Source organism: Pongo pygmaeus, chromosome 3 (genome assembly GCF_028885625.2).
Source record: "Pongo pygmaeus isolate AG05252 chromosome 3, NHGRI_mPonPyg2-v2.0_pri, whole genome shotgun sequence".
Classification (NCBI taxonomy): Eukaryota; Metazoa; Chordata; class Mammalia; order Primates; family Hominidae; genus Pongo; species Pongo pygmaeus.
In genome coordinates this window covers 174,516,979-174,534,706 of record NC_072376.2, presented here as the reverse complement: position 1 = coordinate 174,534,706, position 17,728 = coordinate 174,516,979, and the positions used below count along the sequence as shown (strand labels likewise).

General features: G+C 33.3%; 1 protein-coding gene across 2 annotated transcripts in view; it reads left to right on the top strand.

The window, feature by feature from the left end:
• The window catches only part of FSTL5 (follistatin like 5), an 814,279-nt gene that overhangs the window by 735,792 nt on the left and 60,759 nt on the right, over window positions 1-17,728 (top strand). For both annotated transcript variants that reach the window (XM_054485700.1, XM_063664253.1), the window contains 2 exons: window positions 2,795-2,902; window positions 6,972-7,096. In XM_054485700.1, the coding sequence (XP_054341675.1) occupies window positions 2,795-2,902; window positions 6,972-7,096 (233 nt within the window). The remainder of the gene's footprint in view (window positions 1-2,794; window positions 2,903-6,971; window positions 7,097-17,728) is intronic.

Here is a 17,728-nt window from a genome sequence, read left to right as displayed (position 1 = left end):
AAAAGAAAAGCAATTTGTGAGAGCTGGCAAACTGGAAATTTTCATTCAAATTGTTCCCAGATCCTTACCGTTACTTACAGACCTTTGATATAGTCTTATAATTAAATAACAATGAGTTTTTTTTTTACTGTTGCTTTTGTCATTTGTGTTGAGCTATCTTATCTCTAACATTTTAAAGATCTAAAGATTATTCCATTTAAAGCTGCATGCAAAATAGGCTATTACATTCACACATAGATTAACATAGAAAGGGAAAAACATGAACAATCAAAGGACTCTTATGGCTTTGTCATTAGTGTATTGATTAATGATGACTTTTTGGGGCTATATATGCACTGAAATTATTGATTAGTACATGAAAAAATTTAAATGAAACATCTGGCATTCTAACACAATTAACAGAATCCAGATTAACTATTCCTTAAGCAATAAAGCTATTTAATTACCTAAATAACATCAAGTCTGGGAATAGCTGTTCTATGTTTGTGTAGCAACTCAAGGTTATAGAGATTTCAGTTTCCTTTTATTTTTCTCCTCTGCACCCTCAAAGTATTGGGTTTTCCTCTTTTTTTTTTTTTTTTTTTTTTTTTTTTTGAGACGGAGTCTTGCTCTGTCACCCAGGCTGGAATGCAATGGAGTGATCTCGGCTCACTGCAAGACCGCCTCCCAGGTTCATGCCATTCTCCTGCCTCAGCCTCCCGAGTAGCTGGGACTACAGGCTCCCGCCACAGCTCCCGGCTAATTTTTTTTTTTTTTTTTTTGTATTTTTAGTTGAGACGGGGTTTCACCGTGGTCTCGATCTCCTGACCTCCTGATCCACCTGCCTCAGCCTCCTGAAGTGCTGGGACTACAGGCGTGAGCCACCGCGCCCAGCCTTTTCCTCTTAACCTAATAGCTTCATGGCCTCAAAATGACTTTGGAAACCAGAGGCTTAATATTCTCATAGGACAGCATTGAAAGTGGGAAATAAGAGAACATGTGGTGGAAGGAAGCCTTCTGTTATTTCTGTTGATGGAATGGAGTATTATTCTCAGAAATCATGCATCATATTAATCTTTACAATACGGAAACTACAATACATACAGAGTATGCAATACTCTGTATTGTATGCAGAGTATGCAATACTCTGTATTGTATGCAGAGTATGCAATACATACAGAGTATGCAATGTGACCACTCTCAGCCTCTGAAGAGGCTGGGAAACTCAATATCAGTCAAAAGGAAATAGAATCAGTCATTTCCTTGGATCTGTAGCGCTTGCCAAGTGAGTTACCTTCCCTGAGGATATTGCTGCCCATCTGATCCCAAAACAGTATACTGACTCTCTTAGCCAGGAAAAAAGGGGTAAAGACACTCATATAAAAAGTGTTTAAGTGAGTTTCCTCCAAAATCCAATAATTATTCCAGTAATCCAAGAATACTGAGAATGTTAAATAGGCAAAATGAAGGGCATTATTTTAGAAAAGAGATGCCTTAGTGAGACTTAATTGTTAACATTTAATTTAAAATATGCATTTCCATATTTCCAACCACAACTATAGTTTACCTGTTACTAATGCGCTGAGAAGAACATTGCATTATGGATAAGTACTCAGAAAATTCTCTAAGGATGATGGTTTCTAGCTTCATCCCTCACTCATAGGTGGGAATTGAACAATGAGAACACTTGGACACAGGGTGGGGAACATCACACACCCGGGCCTGTTGTGAGGTGGGGGGAGTGGGGAAGGATAGCATTAGGAGATATACCTAATGTAAATGATGAGTTAACGGGTGCAGCTCACCAACATGGCACATGTATACATATGTGACAAACCTGCACGTTGTGCATAGGTACCCTAGAACTTAAAGTATAATAATAATAATAAAAAAGAAAAGAAAAAAGAAAAAAAAAGAAAATTCTCTAAGGATATTTAATAGAGCTTTGGGAAGAAATGCTTTCACTGTTGGATAAAGTTTGCTTTACTGGATACAATTTGTTTTATGTTACATAGTTAGAAAATATATAAGTACCTATTCCTGGAAATTAATTTTAAATGGTGTTAGCTTGTAATATGAATAGCATAAAATTAAGGTGAGTGAAATAACTTCCTGGCATCAATTTGTTTTCTGAGAATTTTGTTTTAAGTAAATGCTAAATATTATAAATATTATAAATATTATTATAAATATTAGCAGAAAAACACATTTTCATACCAAGCATGGTGCATAAAAAAAAAGAATTCTTTTTTCTTCTGTGGTTTTGAATTTCTCATTAAGGAAACTTAATTAGCTGATCGTTCGTTAGAATTACAGCCGTATATCAGATTGTTGGCATTTTAACATTACAGATAGTAAAATCTCGTAATCAGAATTGGGATAAAATAAATCTAATAGTGTAAACATAGTTCTCACCTGTATTCAACACTTAATTAAAATGAATATGTTAAACTTTTATATCTTGAGTTTCTAAATAGCTTCTCCCCACCTCACAATGTGCATAGGTAATGAATGAACTGAAAGCTGTGTACAGTTGTGCAAATGATAAACAAAATATTTATCACGTATATGATAATTGTGATCATGATAATTGTATATGATAAAAAATTTATAAAGATAATACCTTATTAATGTATATGAATGTATATGAATAAAGTATGATATTTTCAAATATCAAATAAGGGCTTAGGAAATTATATATTTGGCAAATTAAATATTTAATCTGACATCTAAGTTAGAGTCTTCATAATTTCTGGCCTAGCTTTAAACTAATAGTTTAGTCTAAAACATTTTTTTCAATTCTTCTTTATTGTAGGCAGTGAGCACAGATCCTGTCCCAGTTAAATTACACTATGACAAATCACATGATCAGGTCTGGGTGCTAAGCTGGGGTACCTTGGAGAAGACATCACCAACACTACAGGTAAGTACATCTCAGTATATTAGAGAAAATAACAATATTTAAAGCTTTCAACATTTCGTTGGATATTTGTGATCATTTAACAATGATATTTTTCTATCTGAGGACTCCAGCTTTAATCATAACTAGATAGGCACAGAAAAGGGCAAAAAAAATTGGTACTCATGTACTTTTGGACTGGGAAAACTCGTAGGTAATTTGTATTAAAGGTTATATTTATATGCGAAAAGAATAACCTATAGTGACAAAGCTGATGCCATTAGGAGGAAAAGAAAGTCATAATTTACTTTTCAACAATTTTGGTAAGGCATGTACAATAGAGACAAAGAGAATTCGACAGCAAAAGCTTCAAGGCCATCTCCATTTTTCTCTAATCATAATATTCTGTTATCTGAGGAGAGGCTTATTTCTAAAGGAAGAATAGTGGTGTTATTCTTATAGATTTTGCCTCTGCCTTGAAGTTGTTTATGTGAGAACTTCACAGATACAGAAAAAAAAAATCTGCATTTTGGTCATGACCCTTTGGAGCAGTCTTTAGACTTTTATAATTACAAGTTTAAGCAGAAACAGAAAGGGAATGGGAAGGAGTTTTTGGCCCTGGAAATGTGCTTTATATTACAGTATTTTTCAAAATGCTTTGAGATTTTGCTACTGCCTTGAATATCCCTCTCTTAACAAGACCCCAAATTATTAACTTTTGGACATTTTAAAATAAATTCTTTTAAATGAAATAATTTTATTTTAATCAGTTGTCACTACCAATACTTTTAATGTTTCTGAGTTATTTTCAGTATTGCAATATTTAACTTACAAGTGACAGTTTTATGTAAATAGAATATTTTAATATAGCTAGCATAATGATGGATCATTTTATATTCACTAAAAATATGTGTCATTTGAAACATTAAAAAAAATTATAGTATTTTAGTTATTTATTTTGCAAATCAATCCACTCTTAGAATGTGAGTTCTTAAAATTAAAGGATGACTCACAATTCTGTGAGTTGGCTACCTGGGCAGCTCTGCTGATGTGATCTGGGAGCACTCATGGGCTCCAGTTACCTGATAACTTGGCTAGAGTTGGAAGGTTCAGAATGGCCTCACCCTCATGTCTATCGCATGGTGGTAGTGTTCAGCTGGGTGCCTTGTGTCCCCTGCATGTGACGCTCACACTGCATCTTCACAGCATAATGGTTTTAGGTTACAAAAGTGGAAGCTACAAGAACAGCTGAGGTATGGGCTTCAAAATGCACATAAAGCCAATTTTGCTACATCACATTCATCAAAGCAAGTCACATTGCCTGTTCAGATTCAAGAGGATGGAGTGATAGAGCCAATCTCTTGATTGAAAAAGCACAATCTTCACAGTGGGCAACTTTTAGAATCATCTATCACAATATGGTAATAGGTGCTTGTTAACTGAGATTTTGTATTTAAGTATACTCTTTGCAAGATAAATAAAACAGGTCTATATATGATTTTTTTAGAAAATATTCTTATAAATTATTTTAATGCACTATTAACTTCAAGATTAGCATAGCTTAAAGTTTAATTTTTTCATGTCTTTCTTTTAAAAAACCAAAGCTGCATATATTTTTATTATACAATTTTCTTCAGAATTGATCCCTTCCTCTCCCCTTTGATTCATGCTACTTGGATAGATTAACAACTTTCCCAGTGTTGGAATTCTGCCACAAAATAGTTTAGACAAATTCCTTTGATATTGTACACAGAAAAAAGCCTTCTGGAGGTATTCTTCCCACACATTATTCAACCATCTAAAAATGGGTTCTTTATTTTTCTCTGGATGCCTAATAAAAAATATTTTGTGCTGATAGAATATGGTAAATTATAAAAATATTTGCTGGGTGGGAGTGGAAGGTAAGTGTCACAACTGAAAATATAAAGTAAAGTGTAAGAATTGAGAAGTATCCTTTAAAAAGGTATACACAAGAAGATTTATTTACATAAGGTTTATATGTGTGCATGTTATATGAATATAGATATAAGCTTGATTAGATAGATAGGTAGATTGATTGATTGGCAAACAATATGATAGGAAACACAAGATCTCTGGATCAGAGAATAGGCCATTTCTCATTCATGGATCATGTTAGTGTTTATGCCCCAGCCCTAATCAACTTTGGGTCCTGTGGAGAGCCTAATGCTACCCTGAATGTTCAGCACAGTTGCACGAAAGTAGTGGGATCCTAGAACTATAAGTCGCTACGTTTTTATAGGCTGCTAGCTTATCAGCCTATCCTCTGTCTGGAGAGATAATCATCATTACTCTAGAATGTATGAAAATCTTCCCCTGGAAGAAGAAGAGTAGGTCAATTCCCTTGAATGTCAGTAAATGGTTCAAAGGAGATAATTCTCTAAATCTCTCATGAGCAAGACACTATCACTAGTCTCCAAGGCATTTTTGCTATGCCATTAGACTTAAACCAAGTTTGCCAATGCTCTTTGCTATGAAAGACCTGACTCTGCAGAAATGTCAAAATATTCATGGATAATTTTCTCCCAAAAGATTATCAGGAAACATTCACAAAGGAAGTGGAAGTTAAGATATGCTTCCTTTAGAGAAACTGAATTCACAAAACCAAAAATATGGGCAACCCCTCATTCTGGCTATAGGGTTTCCCATACCATCATGTTAAAAGATTAGGCTGGAAGAGAAATTGATGCTGAAGCATGTTTTCAAGGATCAGAAAATTCTACTTATCTTTTCTTTGTGTTTTAATTTTTATTATAATTTAATCCATACATCTTAGTCAAATAAGAAAGCAAAATATGTATATTCTGAGATATTTATAATTAATAAAGGCTGTCATGATTTTAGATATATGACAATATTTTCCAATTAGTGTCCTCAGATGGATTCTCAAAGATTTATCATAATTTGTTTATTTTACTTTTGAAAGTCATATATGCCTCATAAAAATTTCAAAATACTGCTTTAACAATTATAATGAGTCTGTAATCCACAAATTTCACAATTGGAATATAATTAATGTGTTATCAAATGCACAATAATTAGAGAAGAAAATATTCCCAGGAAATAACTTGAAATAGAGACCTTCCATTTTGCTATTGTTCAGGAAGTGGGCCCCAGCCAGGAGGGATTCTGATGGAACTCAATGAAAGTATATTCATTTAAATGAAGAAAAATTACCCTTTAGGAAAAACAAACTAACTCTAAAACTAAAAGATAAAGTAAAATCTTTCATAAAAACCAAAGGAGAAGTTTTAGTCTTGAGGGAAAAACACTTTAACTTAGTAGTTTAGGAAGTTACTTTGATGGCCATATGTAGAAAGCATTTAAAAGTGGATAAACTAAAGGCAGGAAAAAAGCCCTTTAGAAGGCTACTAGAACAATGGTTGTGCAGTAGGAACAATGAAAGTTTACAGGGGTGTAAACAGATCTGAAGAATGAACTAATAGGATTTGGTAACTAATGGAATTAGGGAAATAAGCTAGTTTAAATGTAGTTGACCTTTTCTTTAAAGGACTATAAAAGTTTAAAAGACAATTCATTATCAAAGATGAAATCTATTTTATTAAAACACTTAAACCAGTTATTTTTCAATGACAGGAGGAAAACGTTTTAAAATATGGTTTTATGTATTCTAAGATTTTAAAAATTTAAAATGTTTCATACGATTCATTTTGGAGTTTCAAAACTGTGTTGCCAGTTATGTTATACTGGAGGGATTTTGTCCTAGTATCACACATTACCTGTATGTTTGCATTTATTTTTCTCATTATATAAGAAGATTAGGATGTTTATAATGAAGAAGTTGCTTATATAACTATTTATTTTATATTTTAAGCTGAAATTGTTCAAGACAAATATTTTTCTATTTTTTCTTTATAGAAACATCAGTTTCTATATTGAAAATAAGCAAAGAGTCACAGAATTGTAATTTATGTAATAATATATTAATTTTGAAGATGGCATAAAGTCTATGCGAACAACTACCAGAAACATTTATTTCATCTCTAAAAAAATTAAAGCTTATACTATGAAGTGACTGCATTGTTGAGGTCTAACCAAGGTGTGTTCTCTTTAGGTAATTACCCTGGCCAGTGGGAATGTGCCTCACCACACGATCCACACCCAACCAGTGGGAAAGCAATTTGACAGAGTGGATGATTTTTTCATTCCCACCACAACACTCATTATCACCCATATGAGGTAAGTGCTAAGTTGAGTGATCAACATTTTAAAGATTTCTCTCCTGTTATAATAGAAAGCCATGTGAAATCGTAAAGAAACTTAGATACAAAACAAATACACATGTACAATTGCACTTGCTTTAGCTTTGTCATATCGGCTTACTGAAACTTTGTTTATCAACATTAGTGATGAATTTCCCATAAAATGTTTCTCTTTATGCCTAACAGAGGTGTGAATTTGTGAAAATACAGTTTTATTTTTAAAAATCACTTTAACGATGTTTTTGCAAATTGCCATTAAGATTTTTCTTCCTGGGCTTTTACAAAATGCTGGCATTTCCCCCAAAGATAAATAATTTAAAAGATAAAATCCCTTCTCAAATGGAGAGAATATTAACTGAAACTTGGTGTGGAGAAGCAGCCACAGTCCTAGAAATATATTCAATATAAATATTTTGTTCACTCATATCATTTTTGATCATATTGTAATTAATATAAAATTGTATTAAGAAATACAAGAAGTTGAAATGAAATGCTTGAGGTCTGCACTTTGAGAAAAGATGTTAGTGTGTTTTATCTCTTGATGTATTTACAAGAGGCGAAAAAGTAATATTAACTTCTGGTTAAAAAACTGCAAAGCTTTATAGAAGAGGTTTAAATGCTAAAATGAGGAGAAGGTTGGCATATCATGATATTTAGTATTATGTATCTTTAAAATCTATTGAAACAATTTAAAAATATTTGCTTAGCAATGTTAAAAATGAATCTGAAACAAAGATTTTGTCCTTTTACTCAAGTGAATTCTGATGTGTGGGAACTGCTCCAGCTACGTTATATGAGCCATTATTGGATTATTGTGCATATTTGTTTCCTTATTTAAATTAAAAATTATATCATCTAAAAATTGCAGTTATGAGAATTATGAAAGACTGCATAATTCAACTTTGCAAAAATAAAAAGGGGGATTAATAAATCAGAATTATAACTCATAGTCAAAGGTAGAATAAATTATTCCTTGCAAAGCCAAGCATATTTTCAAAGTTTGATATATTTGTCAATCAATTAGCCATTATTTTCAGAATTCCTATTATGTGCTCAGCAAAAAAGTGATTAAATAACATAATGTGCAGGCTGGGCATGGTGGCTCTCCCCTGTAATCCCAGCATTGTGGGAGGCTAAGGCGGGGTTGTAGCTTGAGTACAGGAGTTTGAAACCAGCCTGGGCAACATGGCAAAGCCCTGTCTCTATTAAAATTACAAAAATCAGCCGACACGGTGGCGCATGCCTGTAGCCCCAGCTGCTCGTCAGGGTGAGGCGGGAGGATTGCTCGATCCGGAGAGGTGGAGGTTGCAGTGAGCTGAGGTCACACGTTGTGCTCCAGCCTCACCAACAGAGCCAGACCCTGTCAAAAAATAATAATAGTAATTATTATTATTACACATTTTTGTGGAAAACAAATTATTGAAACTACAGTATATCTGATGAAATTAACAGTTTTTTAGGTTCTGATTGTAATAGCTCAGGGACTTAAAAATCAGAGTTGAACTGAAATGGTACCACTTAAGATGCTATCTGAAAAATATATGAAGTTTTTATACATATTTGATAAGGATAAAATTTAATTTAATTGGCATTGGGTGTTATGACTAATAAATATTCTGTTATTTTCAAGTTATTGATGAAGTATTAATAACCAATAATTAGATATGTAACCTTTGTTTTTATCTCACTTGCCTGTTCCCTATTACTGTATTTAATATGCTATTATCAACCTTGCTTATTTTTTAAAAATGTACTATTAATACAATTTCTTTGAGAAAAAATTTAGTGTGTATGATACTACTAGGTATAATTGTGTATAATTGGGAGTGTTTTCACCCTATAATATGTAAAGTTATCATTATGTTAAAATACCTACCGAGGTCAAGAGTATAGACTTTAGTGGCATGCAGTAAGTGCTGTTTGTTATTCTGTGTTTGTAGATATAATTTATATGTTGTCAGACCATAACATCTCTTTGGGTTCTAAATGATTACCTCAGAGCTGGAGTTGGAGCTAATACTAATTCAAAAAACATCTAAATATTGTGAAGAACTATAAGGCACACATTTATTTTAGTTCTATATATTATGAAAAAGAGTAAAAAGTATAATTGAGGTTATTTTTAAGCATCGTTATATTCCTTTGAGGAATGTGCAGTGAAATGCATGGGTATTTCGTCACTACTTTATTTATATGTATTTAATTTAGTAAGAGTAACTTAGTAAGAATAAAAATTAAATTATAGCAATTCTACCTGCATGTAGAATCCCATTTTAATGAACATGAATGATCATCAAATTTCTTGGTGCAGTTCGAAGTAATTACTCATTTTACTATGGTGAATGCGAGAAGTAAAAATTAACATGCGTTTCCAAAAATAGACTGTTAACTACGTAAGGTAGTTTTAACATAATGAGGATTTATTATTCTACATCAGGAACACCTGAGCAATGAGTATCGTCTTTTCTCCTATCAATTTCATATAGTATATTTCTTTTTTTTTTTTTTTTTTTGAGACAGAGTCTCCCTCTGTCACCCAGGCTGGAGTGCATTGGCACTATCTCAGCTCACAGCAACCTCTGCCTCCCGGGTTCAAGCAATTCTCCTGTCTCAGCCTCCCTAGCAGCTGGGATTACAGGCGCCCTCCACCATATCAGGCTAATTTTTGTATTTTTAGTAGAGAAGGGGTTTCACCATCTTGGTCAGGCTGGTCTTGAACTCCTGACCTCAGGTGATCCACCCACCTTGGCCTCCCAAAGCGCTGGGATGACAGGTGTGAGCCACCATACCTGGCCCATATAGTATATTTCTAAGCAAATTCAGCATGTGGTTAAATATGTGCTGCTGAGATTGAATCGTTATGAATTGTGTTTTTCAGAATTTGACACTACTTTCTAACTGTTGGGCTCAGTAGATGTTTCCATGCCAGGCAGAGAGTCTGAAACACGTGTTGAATTAATATTAGTTTTCTTTCTCTGACTCTACATCACATTAATCTGCTTTTCTCTCATGCTGGTACACTTATTTCAAATAATTTATATCTTCAGTGTCTGAAAAGCTTCTTGACAAGTGTCAGGCTTTTATATTCTTAGTGCCTAAAAACCATTGGACACTTAATTTATGTTTCTCATAGGAATGGAAGTAAAGAAGGAAGAAAGTGCTACACTATTTCCTAAACCAGACTATCTGGTACTGAGGGAAGAACTGTGTTTCCTATATATGGATTTCTCAGCCTCCAACACATTATCAGCATTAAGCAAATGCTGTGTTCAGAGTACACAAATTTGTGGAACCAGTAACTACAGTAATAAGAATTTACATCTGCCGTCAGACAGATCTAAGCCTGAATATCCCAGCAACACCATTCACCGTTGACTCTGGTGACCTTAACCAACTTACTTCATTTCTTTCTAAGGACTGGAATAAAATAATGTTTGAGTATTCAGTTGCTCACTAGTTGTTGTCCAGACTTCATAATCTCCACTGGGAAACTGGCTCCCCGTTGATTATTTACAATTTTCCTAAAAGTCTGTACTTATGCCTGCCTGGCTTCGTCTCATTTTTCCTCCAGTTTTTCTGTTTCTGTGCCTGTAATTTTCAGGCTTGTTTAGTCTTTAAGCTTATCAGATAAGCATGCAGTGTCATAAAGTAAATCATGACTGAAGAATTTAAGAATACCATTTAAGACACATTCTCAGACTTGCAGTTAGTAAAAATTTTTCTTTAAAAAATTTAAACTTAAGCAAGAAATTAATAAATTATGGAAACCATAGTTTTAAAGTTGAAGAGATTATGTAGTGCAAAAGGAGTATATTTTGGAATGACATAAGAAATATACGTTTGGGATGAATTTCAATTTAGATTTTTATTTTTATAAATAAAAATATACAGATAGGTAAAATTAAAAGTGGCTGTTAAAAATGAAGATGAATGGGCCGGGTGCAATGGCTCATGCCTGTAATCCCAGCACTTTGGGAGGCCGAGGCGGGCAGATCACGAGGTCAGGAGATGGAGACCATCCTGGCTAACACAGTGAAACCTCGTCTCTACTGAAAATACAAAAAAATTAGCCTGGCATGGTGGCGGGCGCCTGTAGTCCCAGCTACTCAGGAGGCAGAGGCAGGAGAATGCCATGAACCTGGGAGGGTGGAGCTTGCAGTGAGCCAAGATCCTGCCACTGCACTCTAGCCTGGGCAAGAGAGTGAGACTCCGTCTCAAAAAAAAAAAAAAAAAAAAAGAAGATGAATATAATTCTCATAATAGTCAATTATGTCTAATAAAATTTGAAATGATAATACATTACCTTCTAAAATCAATTATAAACAAATAGAAAGCAACGTTTCATTATTCTACGTGTAATTTTTATCCAAAAAAATAAGTTATACAACTCAGCTGTCATATTAAATTGAAATTACAATATCGTTACATGTAAATAGATATACTTGAATATTTGAATAATATTGTAATTCTACTATTGTTAACTTTTTAAAAATTACATGGCTAATGCATAGGAGATTTGGTGAAACAGTTTTCAAAATGCTTGTGTTAAACTTCAAAACAAGTAATTCTCATAAAGCATGAGGGTTTACATAATCAATTGTTTTATTTTTGCTGCCATTGTGAAGAGAGAAAAATTTAAATATCAGTTTCTTATGTGTGAACATTGTAGCTTGCTGTGCAGATGCAACTAGAATTTGCATAATAAATTAAGATCAATAGGTCTGGCAGTTACATGTTATATTTTCTTTTATATGTAAAGATTCTAGAAAGGTAAGGAGAATTGAGAAAAGAAGAGGAGAAGCTAAGGAGGTAGCAGACATTAGGCAATGAGTAATTTCCATGGAATTTTTCCATGAAACCTCCCTCAAAAAATCTTCATTAATCCTTCCTGAGAATTATTTGTTTGGGGCAGAAGGGGGATGAAAGTGAGAACTACATGGAGACCAACGTGGTGCAGAGCAGGGAAATGTAAGAAATCTGAGTGCAGGATACCAGGAAGGCCAGAAAGTGTAATCTACCACAAATGCAAGAATTAGCAGAAGTCTTTCCTAGAGCTTTTGACGTAGCACGAATAAGATGTGTCGGCAAGAGAATAACAGTAAGATATCTTCACCTAGATTGCAAGGGAAGAGCTAACATTTGGGTTATTTGGTATTATAAGTAGAAAACCTTTAAAGTTCTCACTGACTAAAATAATACCTTTGATACAATTTAAAACTAGTGCCATTTGATGAAAAAAAAAAAGATGTATTATAACCTGCACTTTGTAGCACCTGCAAATCATTCCTTTCCCATTTCTTCTCCTATCTCTCCCAGTTAGAGTTCAAGTACAAACAGATTTAATCCAATCTAGCTGAAACATGCTGATGTCAATTGGCATACAGGGCACTTAGAGTAAATTCAAGGAGATGACTTATGATTTATATATCCACTCCAGGGCTAGGCCTGTGAGTAATAAGAGAAGGCATAAACTTGGGTGATGCTATTTGAGATGTCTTGAAAGGCTTACCTACTCTTGAAACTATCCCCCGCAACCCAAACTACCATTTGATTATATTGTTTGGAATTTCAAACCAATTTTCTCATTTTTTGAGTTATATTTTTATAGAAATCAATCTTTAAATTGCTCTTATTTCTTGAGAGGAAAATGCAGCAGTTAGGAAATTGATATACTTATTATTGCCATTTTTGTCTAGGGGTCGATTGGTTGATTATGTAGTGTCTTAAAATGAATGTTTGTACTCGGGAGGGTGTGTGTGTATGTGTGCATGCAAGTATATTTATTTCAGTCAGTGATTACATGATAAGCAATAAGATGAATAGAGATATTTGTAAATCACACTGACAGGGAGACTTTAAGCAACAGGCATTTATATAAAATCCTGAAAATGCCAGTTCCCACAGCTTTTTCCTCCTCTGTTAGCTTGCTTCATTTGGCATGACTTGACCTGCTAAATGAAACAAGTAAACAAACAAGTAGTGTTCAAAAATTTTCTTATAACATTCCTCCCCTCCCCAGCACCACACCCCAAGATGATATTGGTTTGGACTTGAATATCCTAGGGTAAATCAGGAATTCAATGAAGTGGACCTCAGTGTTACTCTTCAATTTGAATGGACTGGAAAAGACAAGGGTAGCTGGAAGGCACTCCTTTAGGATCCTCAGCAGTGAAATAAGTGCTAAGAGTGTAAGAGTACTTGGAGCCAAATGGGGGTAGTAAGGGGCTAAGGATTTATCTCGTTTCCGATCAGTAGTAATCCCTGCATAGCCAATGGCTATGGCTCTACTACACAGATGAAGTAAGATGAGAGAGTAAGTAGCGGACACCGCTCCGGCAGTCTGGAGAGTGGTCTATAGCACTCATTTTGGCATAAATTCAGCAAGGAAATGATTAAGAAGGGATTGAGTTTGATATATGTTTCCTTAAAGCTCCTCCAAGGGAAAAATAAACATTCTGTGAAAGTGAAAGTTAAAGTATATCATTCTCCCCCATATTTCATCAAATCCGTTAAGGCAAAAATTATATATATGGCTAACCATATATCAAGACAACTCATCTTATGACTTGATTCATGGACAGGCCAGGTGTATGGAGATACAATTTTAGCACTAAAATGCTGTGGTTACGTTGAAATCCTAGCACAGCAGAAATTGAAAATACCTGTTGTTCCATGGCATTTAGAGAAAAGTAAAATCTTGGGATGATGAACCGCAATTAAAATTGTTTCAAAAAATGTTTTGTAGATGAAAATCTCACAAAAGTCACAATTCAGTGAGGTGCGTTTTAACTTCTTTCATCCTCACATGCTAATTCCTCCCACAAAGAGAAATAAACAAAAAATTCCAAATGTCCCAGGAAGCCAACTCTGTCTACACTCTCTCAAAAAGTGAATATTGAAATATGCATAAGTTCTGAAATTGTGACCTTCCCTTTCCACAGTTTCTCTTACCTTGTTTACTCCCCCTCTCCACTCCAAACAAACACAAACTCTGTATTTTCAGCACCTATTATCTCATGGGATCCTTAGATCTCCAGAGCTACTTCACTATCTGAAAACAGAAGATATTCATAAATTGTTTGTCAAACAAAGTATATACATATACTTTGATATATGCCTGTGTGTATATATGTGCAAACCATTGTTAGCAAACCACCCAACATTCTTACATGGGTGCAAAGCTCCATCTACATAAACAGTGGATAGCTTTCTTAATCTTATTTCTAATGAAGTAAACACACTATACCCGTCAAGCTTTGGTCTATAATGCCGCTCTTTTTTTTTGATTATGGTTACCTGATTGGCTTTTATTTTAAGCAATACTTTCAATCCTCTTTAGCATATTAATACAGGACACACATTGAGTGTAAAATGCTTAGATAGAAAAAACAGAGTGCTATTCAGTGTGTTACCTTTATTATTTCTTGAGTTAGAGAACCCTGTCTGCTTCCCTTCTTGGTCTTTGTTCTGTGTTAACTGTGCTCTGCTCTGACACTTGTAAGAAAGGAGTCTTGTGTCCAAAGTGGATGAACAAAATAGACTTGCACTTCTTTTCACAGAATATTTTATTAGTCATGTTGCTAGCCCACATTTGCTATGTAATGTTTTTGATGTATGGGTTAATGAGATTGGATTTAAAGAACAAGTTATTTTTAATACATGTATATGTAATTATTTTAAAAAGGAAGAGTTGTTACAGGTATTATTGGTAGACTCTAAGCTCTAGAATTTAATAAAGACCCTAAACAGACTTAATTCTATGACAAATTTTTACTGAAGAAATCAATGGAGCACTAATAACATTTAGAAACACTCCACATTGCAGATTTGACTCTTGAGTTTTATTATGCAAAGTAAAATAGCTCTTGCTTCTTCTCTCAGAGGTCCTTATGCTAACTCATCAAAGTGTTCAGTAAAACAGGATTGTCCATCTCACAGGATCCAGTATTCTCTTAAGAGACAGCTATGGTATACAAATATAAGCGAATATATATGCATATATAAGTACTTTTTTTTCTTTCTTACATATTATTTTAGGCTTGCTGATAATGGTAAATCACACTTACTTCACCCTAAACAAGTCAATTATGTGGTTGCAGAGATTACTGTTTCCTCATTAGTAAAAGCACTCCCAAATATGAATTAAAATGCATAAAGAAATATGTCAGAAGTTAAGATACGATGTAATGAATATACCACAAGAGAGGGGCAGAGCTCATTGTGAGAATTTAAGCATTTTCTTACATGAATTGAAAGTGTACATTGCATGGCCTATTAATACATATATTTAATACAGTAGACTGCAATATTTTGAATCAATCATATATAGCATTAGCTAGTTCTCATAAAATTTTGGTGAAGAACAAGATAATGTACATTGAGGTTTTTAATTCTTTGTATCATTAAGTGGATATATTATTTTTCTGTCAAAGGAAAAGGGCACATTATATATTTTATTATAGCATCTTACTTTATGAATTTATGAAATTTTTCTTGATGCAACTTATTAAAATGATGAAACTTCAAATACAGGAGTATATAACTTAACAGAAACTCTGAAAGCATTCTATTGTGGCTTAACAAAGCAATACGATTAAATAAATAATTTTATCTTTGAGAATACATATATAAAATAATAGTAAAACATTTTGGAAATTTTCTGTGAATGTGGCTAAATGCTTATTGTATATACAAATCACTTTTTTATTTTGTTTGACCAGAAAAGCAAGATTAATTTAAATGTAAAATTAGTGATGGTGGCTGTGCAGGCAGTTTTGGGCGGGCATGAGTGGTGGCACTGATATGCTCTATCTTCACAATGATCAGAGGCTGTAAAAAATATTCATTGTGAATCCAACTGAGTTAATATTTTGTATCTTTTTAGTTGAGTTGTAAATCTGCTGATATATCTTCACTGTAGCTATCCATGTACAATAAAGAAATTACCAGTTATTTTGAGTCAAACAGATAATATTCAGACAATCACATTCCTCTTTTCATTTAAATTATGTTAAATTTTTGTGTTATTTAATTCAGCTATGTTTACTTTTTCACATTTACTTTTTCTAGTACAATGTTTTATTTCTTGCTTCTCCTTTTGAACAAGAAATAATGCAGTAAAATGTCCCATTTTAGAGTTCTTTAAGACATGGTTCAAACAAAAATGAAGCACATGAAAAGGATGACATTGAGCCTTTAAAATGAACCATAACAGGGAAATCCAGCAAATTAGTAGATATGTGGAGAAACTGTATTATATCTAAATTGTCACCTATCATGGACGAAAATGATATATTGATAATCCTTTTGATACTTCTACCACTAACAGATCAATTTTAACAGATAAATTTGAAATTGATCTGTTTTAACACCTTTTAATATTTTAAAATACTTGAAAACAGTTTTTGGACTATCATAATATTTGGTTTACAGAAGGAGAATAAACAATATTTATTCTTATTAATAAATTCATTGTTAAAATTTCAAATTCACTAGGGAAACATGTTTTCTAACTATATGCAAGTAAAAGATTAAAAAAATCGTTTTTTATTTTAAGTCTATAATGTAAATGAAAGAGATCAACTTTTTTATTATGGTAAACAGTGATTTTATAAGTCAAGAATATGAATTTTAGTAAGAAATAAATGAATGACAATTTTAAAGAAAAGTGAACTAGATATATGAGAAACTGACTAAAAGTAGAGGCACTATACTACCATTTATTCATATGGTCCAACATAGAGTTTCAGTAATAATCTCTAACTTTCCTTTTGTCCTATGCACAATAATCATTTGAAGTGTTTCTCTATAATTTCCTTACTTTAATATCGATTTTAAAGTCTGAATTTATAAATCAAGTTCAAGTTTACCATACCACTTCCATGCTCTCAGATTGTATTGCTCAATTGTAGATTTTGTACTTATTGCTAAGATTATTATATATGATTAATAAACATTGAGTATTTACTCTATGCCAGATACTGAGCTAAGCAATTTTTATGCTCTGTCTCATTTAAAACTAGCAGCAACATAAATTTTTATTCCTATTCTACAAATGGTGAATCATTTCATATGTATTGGAACCAGCTATAAACTCAGTTCAATCCAAATTTATACTTACCACTCAATACATTCTAGAATTCAAGTTATTTCCTCATTCTTGGGGTAAAACCTAATGACTGATGTACTCTACAAGTTCTCCCAAGCCAACCTTTGCAATACTCCCTTTTCTCCCATTTACGTGCTATTACTACAACAAAACTCAACTCCTCATAACAGATCTACACCATATTTTTGTGCCTATCTGTATTTACTTGCAGGAAACTTTGTTTTTCCTCTGCCCAATATTAATAAATCCTTCAAAATCTACCTTAAAGCCACTGTTCATAAAATTTGTTGAAATTTCCCTAATTGAAGTCCTCTTGGCATTTTGAATTTTCATTATTTTTCATTTGTATGAGATGCAAGCAGAAGCGAGAATTTGAAACCACACAGACCTAGCCTGGAAACTAGATTTCCAGCTCCTTTGAGACTTTTAACACAGTATTTAATATCTCTTAGATCAGTTTGATTTTCCTCTTCCAAAGGTAAATGATTTCAGAAGGGAGAG